This window comes from Limulus polyphemus, unplaced genomic scaffold (assembly GCF_000517525.1).
Source record: "Limulus polyphemus unplaced genomic scaffold, Limulus_polyphemus-2.1.2 Scaffold555, whole genome shotgun sequence".
NCBI lineage: Eukaryota > Metazoa > Arthropoda > Merostomata > Xiphosura > Limulidae > Limulus > Limulus polyphemus.
Genome location: NW_013666165.1, coordinates 325950 through 334118, shown reverse-complemented (window position 1 = coordinate 334118; position 8169 = coordinate 325950). Strand labels below are relative to the sequence as shown.

At 35.9% G+C, this 8169-nt stretch overlaps 1 protein-coding gene across 2 annotated transcripts in view; it reads right to left on the bottom strand.

The window, feature by feature from the left end:
- The window catches only part of LOC106459078, a 63137-nt gene that overhangs the window by 13009 nt on the left and 41959 nt on the right, over positions 1-8169 (bottom strand). For both annotated transcript variants that reach the window (XM_022385490.1, XM_022385489.1), the window contains exons 5-7: positions 5134-6626; positions 1443-1641; positions 689-943 (exon numbers count right to left, since the gene is read on the bottom strand). In XM_022385490.1, the coding sequence (XP_022241198.1) occupies positions 689-943; positions 1443-1641; positions 5134-6626 (1947 nt within the window). The remainder of the gene's footprint in view (positions 1-688; positions 944-1442; positions 1642-5133; positions 6627-8169) is intronic.

Genomic DNA, 8169 nt, shown 5'->3' with positions numbered 1-8169 from the left:
TGGCACGTTTGACGCAACTCAAGATTACTGAGTTTGGTTGGGAAGTTCCCCCCCACCCACCATATTCTCCAGATATGGCACCATCAGATTACAATCTTTTTGTTCGCTGTATCACCATCTTATTGGGAAAACTTATGCAAATGTGGAAGGTATTAAAGAGAACATCGACAGTTTTTTGCTACAAACCCAAGTGATTTCTTTAATCGGGGCATAATCAACCTGATTGTAAGATGGAAAAGCATCATCGATAAGAATGAAGAATATTTCATTTAATAAATGGTTTGTTTCGATATATAAGTTGTTCGGGTTTTTTCATCTAAAAAAAAGCGACATTCATTTCTTGACGACCTAATATTATTTTTTATAGTATCACACTTATTGATAGTCATTTCAGCATTATTTAGCATACTGAACACAGAATTTCACACTGTACTCATTTCGTCTGTTATAATTTCTATTCACACGACACGAGTTTAAAACGTCTGGTGTCACGAAATGTATATTACAAAACTATGAGTGGTTTGGTGCATTAACGGTCTAACCAATACACCCAGTGAAAGATCATGACATGTATCCTAATCAAATTTACAACTTTTTTGTTGTAGTTGTTGTTCAGCTGGATTTCGGGAAACAAATACACCAAGACGTAAAGAAAATTCTACCTCAATAATATTAATCTACGACTTACGAAGCATGACCGGAGGTTTCTCTGATATTCCATGTTTTTCCCTTGACCCCTCTCATACTCATACGATTCTTCAAAACTTTAATGAAAGACTGAGATCGTCGTGGCTTACGGGTAGTTTCAAGCTTCTCTTCTCTGTAGATGCGCTCTGTGCTGAATGCCCTCTGGAGAGCGCTCTTGGCTGATTTTGTAAATCCCTGAACACGCTCAATGACCGATTTTTTCGAAGAAGATGTTTCTTTGTATAAAGCAAAGTCACTGGATTAGGAAAAGAAAATAATGAATCTAGAAAATTAAACATTATTGAGTAAACTATGATAAATTACATCTAAACAAAATCTAGATTTAGGGCATAAAGATAAATTACATAAATGTAACTGGACGTTATCGACAGACCACATATAGCAAAACTAATGAAAAGAAGACTATAATTTGCGTAAAAAGTTGCATTTTAAATACTTGGAAAATAGAAACAAAAACGTTAGATAACTTTTTGTAACACATTTGTACGGTCTTTATGATGTTTAGACATCATTGATTGCTGACAGAGTAATAATTAGTCGTCTGAGAAAGGAATTAATCAACTATTTGACTAGTTTCTCGTTTTGTAAAAATCAAAAATTTTCTACATATGCAAATGGAATACGGGAAAACAATTAGTTTTCATTTTTATTTAACTTCTATCCAATATTTTACCGACATAAGTAAAATACGGAAGTCATGGGTTATGGATAATTTAATGTGAACTGTTACGTGCCTTCTATGCATGAATATTTTTGGAGGTACTGGTGGTTCTTGTTCTTCACAGGGGGAGCCACCTTTACTATTCGAGATACAAGGGCTGCTGGTTACCCTTGAAAGGGATGCGGTCCGCTGTAAACGACGGGACTTTTTACTCTTGTCAACTACGGCATATTCAGGTGATTCCATCTTGTCTGTTTTGACTGGGATTGAAGCTACACAAAAATAATAAAAACGCAAAGTTTTGGACCTGTTTCGTATAAACTTTTAGATGTTTTATTGCAGTTGTTACATATAAACATTGAAACAATAACCACACAAAAAAAGTTTTAGTTAGACGATGAAACACTGAATTGTGAAAACGTATTATAGTTTGATAATATAGTATTCCTATAAATATTCTTTATCTTTACTTCAACATGCTAAAAGTATTGTACGTAATGTTAATCTGTACGAGTGATTTTACGCTACTGAAGTTGGAAATAATGCTATTTAATTGTTTTTTTTTATATTTCATAACACCCACTGGTACCACATAAACTACATGCGTGTCCCGATTGTTCTGGTTTGTAATAATCGCCAAACATGCTCGACCTTTCAGCCGTGGGGGCGTTATAATGTGACGGTCAATCCCACTATTCGTTGGTAAAAGAGTAGCCCAAGAGTTGGCGGTGGGTGGTGATGACTAGCTGCCTTCTCTCTAGTCTTACATTGCTAAATTAGGGACGGCTAGCGTAGATAGCCCTCGTGTAGCTTTGCGCGAAATTCAAAACAAACAAACAAACTTGTAATAATTGAAATGTTAATATTTCCGTGTATATGTTAATGTAAGATCACTACATTCTTTACATGGCTAACAGCACGTAGTTTTTTTTTAAACAACTATCCTTCCCTTAATTAAAACTTGAGTGGTCAAACATAAACATATTCTTGAAACATTAAGTCATTGAGCTTAAATATACAAAAATGACAAACAGGTCGTTAAATGTTTTCCAGTTATTGTAATATAAAACCCATAAAATAACTAAAACCTTTTAAGTCGCATCCATCTCTGTTGACAGCAAACTGATAAACGTGCCTATAAACCACTTTCAGCCAGTCGAGGATTAGAAGCAAGCACAACAATCTGATCACGTGAAGCTGGTACAGTGAAGGTCTTCGAAAGGTATCTGTTTGAGTGATTTTATTACAGTTGTATGCTAAGCCCGAGAACGATGACTCGACTTGATAACAACAAATCCTGTCAGATTATAAAATTTACGATATTTTAAAACGCGTGAAAAGACCTCTTAACTTTCTCGTTCTTCATTTCCCAAAGATATCAGTAAAACGGGAATAAATTGTGGTTGATAAGCCAGAACTTATAACAGGATGATGTATTGATCTTTCTGAAAACGCATAATTATTTACATTGCAGTATACACTGACCACGTTAATTATACACCGTATGACTGGACTAACGGTTGTCAAAGGGTTAGCCTTAATAAATTAATTTTATATTTCATAATTACACCGTGAAAATCTTGTATACACTACTTAGCTGTCTGTCTTCTGTTAAGACAAAACCATACAGAGATGTATAATTATAGCTTAATTAATCATGTCTTCTGAACTTGTTTCTGTACGAAACAATTGAAGAATGTTTTTTGACTTATTATGAAACTGCCATCGATAGAAGGCACTTACTACTGAAAAAAAGAGCGTACAATGATCAGATAAGCGTAAAAAAATACGAACATTACTTTTTCCAACTTGCCACCCAGTGGCACAACGATATGTCTGCGGATAGAATCGGGTTTCAATACCCGTGGTGGGAGAGCACAGATAGCCCATTGTGTAGCTTTGTGCTTAACTTCAAACAACTCAAACTTTTCCAACTTTCAATTTCGATTTAATATTCTTATACATGGTAACATTATTTGGATAAGAGAGATAAATAAAATTGCAATAAAACAACTGCTGTATATATGTTTATGTGTGTATATATATATATTATACAGTATTGAAAATAATCGTGGAAACGCATAATACATATATAAGAGTCACAAACAATGAAAACTAGCAACTAAATGGTCAATCTATCACTATTACAAAACATACAAAAGAGAAACGAATACGCAGTACAAGGCACTAAGATTCTGTGTTTGCTTTAACTGAGTAGTACAACTTGTTTTTATGCTACCACAATTCTTATCAATGAGTGTTTGTGAAATATTGTTCCAAACGTCCTGTATCATCCACCACACTTCAGCTAAGTTGACTGGTTGCTGTTTGGCCTAATTAGTTTTGGTATAAGCCCAAGTCATGGTTGCAAGTGTTCCATCGGCCCTATATTCTTCCATGTATAAAGATTAATCCTTGTCCCACATTTCTTGTTCCCGGACAAATTGCATGACGGATAATAATAATAATTTGTTGACTCGTCAGCAGTCAGTGTGCTATCAGCTGTATGTTATTTGCAGTATCATTGGCTAATATTCAGTCCGCACTCGTATAGGTTCCCCAGCATGCTTTAATGTGGATGTTGTTGACGTTGATCATAATACCGTTCCCCTCTCTGCCATCAAACAAGATATCATTAATTGTAACCAACCAATATGAATTTGGATTCATCTGTAATGATTAACATCCTCACATTGAAGTCTGATGCCAATTTCAGCCTTTTGGTTATATTTCCTAAGAATGGGGTTTTGAGCAGCCACATAACCGTTAAGGCCATTTCGTGTTAATGTGTCTATTATTATTCTGGAGGTAAAATTCACACCAGTAATTACAGAATGGTCATTGACAAGATCGCTACTGGAATGTCGTACATCGTGTAAAAGAGCATACTATAAGTGATTGGATATCAGTTTTGAAGAGTTTGAAATTTCTACTTCGACAACGTCTATTATCAACCGTATCATATTCAAAGTTTCCATACAGCTCCTAAAGAAAGATTAATTGGTTTGAATTTCGCGCAAAGCTATACGAGGGCTATCTGGGCTAGCCGTCCCTAATTTTGCAGTGAAAGACTAGATGAAAGGCAGCTAGTCATCACCACCCACCACCAACTCTTGGGCTAATCTTTTACCAACTAATAGTGGAATTGACCATCACATTATAACACCCCCACGGTTGAAAAGGCAAGCATGTTTGGTGGGACAGGGATTCGAATCCGCAACCCTCACATTGCGAGTCAAGCGCCTTAACCACATGGCCATGCAGGGCCTGCTCCTAAAGAAACACGAAATTTCGTCCCAATGCTTAGCTAAGGTGTATTATCGTTCACTAGTCAAAACTATGGGTTCAACTTTCGTAGTATGGCATTCTGTCCTGGGAGCTATCTACATTTACCACACTTATGCTTGGAATAGTATGGCTGCTTGTAATATTATAAGCATTAGGATGGTGTGGCGCTGTCTGATTGGTTGGATATAGCCAATCACAGTGTAAACTATCAACTTGTGACTGTATTCTAGTGCAGTCTATATTTATGAAAGAGAAAGGGACAATTTTATCATTGCATTTTATATTATTTTATTCACTGTTTTCACAATTATTTCGAATGCTGTATATATATGTGTGTATATATATATAAACGTTTGATTATGTTATGCCAAAATGGTGAAAAACAAAATAAATAAGTTAAAGAGCTGTCATTCTAAAATATCAAATTTAAGAAAGTTTAGTTGCAACTAATATAAGACATGCACAATAATTATTACCTTGAGTGACCACTGGAACAGCAGAACTAGAACCTAACGCAGAGTTAGCCATCCCTGCTCCTGTGTTGTCCCCCACGAGTACTCTCTGTTCTTGTCCTTTAGGAATACAGCCCAATTGAACGTGTTCTGCAGCAGCTATCATTAACAGCTCTGGCACAGTTCTACCGAGGACAGAATCATGTGTATTAATCGTTTCAGGATAGGAAAATCCTTTAATATGACTCTCACTATGAAGAGCTTGTTTGTTTCCAGGATCTCCGAGCACACGTGCGTAATCTGCATATTCCGACACTTGAGAATAATTTGATTTTGCATTCAAAGAACGTCGCAAGGTTTTATCACTCTTGAGTGCGTTGCACGTAGCCTGTGAAGTTGTCGCTTCTTGTACTGTTGTTCCTTCGGGATCCACAGAAGCTAAACGAGCGTAGACTCGAATCATGTCATCGCTGTAAAGCACACAGTCAGAATCTCTGTCCAGATGAACCTTCTTAACAACAAGAGTACTACACGGGCTTTTCTCCTTGGACACATGGTGGTCCTCAGCCGCGTGAGAAGACAATAACACCATTAGTTCATCATTACCCTGATGAGATAGAAGGGATGAATCCAACGAAGGACGTTCCTTTCCCTGATGAAAAGAAAGGGGTGAATCCAACGAAGGAAAATTTACGGTACGTAAACTTAATTCACCTGACAAAGCTGTGCAACTTCTACTTTTAAATAAAGTAGTTTTGGAACACCGATGGCCTGCGCCTTGGCTTGCACGCGATGATTTATTCGAAATATGACTAGATTCATGGCAATTCTCTTGGGTTATTGTCTGAAGAGTCGGGAAACTTTTAGTCGTTGTTGGAGAAGAAGTTTTTTTATTGACATCTTTTGACTTCTGTATTATTGTAGTGGGTATTCCTACATAAATATCACTGTGTGGCGGACTTTTGACGTCATTCGTATCTTTTTCTGAAACGACTATGTTTTTGTTCGTATTACTATTGTAGAGATTTCCCGTATAACTAAGGTCTGATGGGTTACTGAGTTGTTGTCCAAGGCGAGGCCTGATTTTATGACCAGGTTGTTTCTTGACATCTACGCCATGGCTCCACGATGCCCTAAACACAGGGCCAGTAGTTTTTGAAGGCAAGGTGTAACTGCTAGTTTTCATCCTGAGCGAATTTAAGCCACAAGTTCCTTGTGTCTTATTGAAAGGATACGTCCGATTCATCTCGGAACAGATGGAATTACAATTATCTGCAATTCGATTTGGCTGTTTTGTTTCTGACATGCTTGAAACATTTGCTATCTGGCTGGGAAGAAAAGGTCCATTTTTTGGTTCAGGTTTTAGGGTTGCAGATTTCTGGGCATACAGTGTAGCGAAGAGTTTTCGGCATGATCGACGAATATTGTGCTCAGTAAGTTGCAGTTCTTCATCAAAGCGGACTTTTGGGTTAGAAAACTCCTTAAACGATGAAGAATGTACAGTCAATTTTGTGGAGCTGTAAGAATAACAAAAAGTTTTTTCCCAGTTTACAAATTACAAAGTAGGTTTCTACATGAGTTACAAAAGAGTGATTAGTTTATTGCTTGAGAGTATCAATTATATTATTTCAAACAAAAGTGCTGCCTATATTTCTAACATAAGCCACAACCTTAAACCTAGTGGTTTACCAGAAACATCAAGTTTAATGATATTACAAAAATGAAGAAAGTCACGACGTCGTTATTTTCTTTTGATAATACGTTGCCCAAATCTAATTGATAAACTGTGCATATTCCGTATAAACCGTACTGAGAGTGAATAAAAGGAGAAAAAAAAAAAACATGAAACATCTTTGTATTTCATAGTTTAACACAGTGTTTGGTTGTTATGTACAAAGCTATGTCTACCGCAGGGATCTAACTCTGAATGTTAGCGTTATAAGCTTTGAGCTTATAGCTGAGCCACTAGGGGCGCTGACCATTATTGAGAAGATGAAAGAATACACACGTGCAAGTGTAAACGTATATCTCAAAGCTCATTCTAATTATCATTCAATACTAGAACTCATCTGTCCAGTTCGGTGAAGGTGTTCTCGTAGTAGACTCGTCTATATTTATTTCAGGGTCATTAATCAAACTGTTTGATAAGATAATACGCAATGTACTCGTCAATAAATCTTTGTACCAGAAATAATCAAACAACCCTCTAAAACAGTAAATCTTGAAAAAAATGTAACATCTTTTTTTTCTTCTTTATATATATAACAGACAATATCTTAAGAGAGAAACAAATACGTACGTATTTCACTAACTGCTGTAATAAAAAAAAGATTACATGTTCTAAGATTATGTTTAACTTTCCAATGATCTTCTTAGAAAATGATAAGCTTTATCATGACACGGAATTCACTTAAATTTAACGATATCTAATTTAATGCCCTCAATGTATTAAGATGATCACTGCTATCTAAAAACTTCAGAATTAAACCTGATTCTCGGAATGTGAGAAAAGATTAAAACTATATGTCTATGAAATTATATACTAATTATAATCATTAAAAGTATTTCAAAAAATAAGAAAATAACTAACATATACTAAGGATGGGTAGAATTTAAACGCATTTAATGAGGATAGAGCTTAAGTGTAGAAAAAAAAATCAAGTGGGCCAGTATCAATTTCCCCTCTGCGGCCGAACAACAACCAATCAAGTGCCTCAATCACATCATCAACAAGTTGGCGACCATAATGACCCTGCATTCGATAGGCCTAAAGCCCAAATAACCAACTTCCCAGCATTGCAAAGAGGCCTAATGAAAAAATTTATTCCGCACAAGGATTGAAAAAGTTGGAGGGGACATTGCCCAGTATGATACACAAAGGACTTTATGTTCCACTTACAGCACTTTAAAGGTCAGCATACTCTGTTTATGCAATAAGTGGTAAAATGATTACAACCATATATATTGGCAAAACATTATCGTTATTTAGCACTGACTGATATTGCCCCTTCATGGTTACGTGTTAAAGTTTCCACAAATATATATATATATATATATATA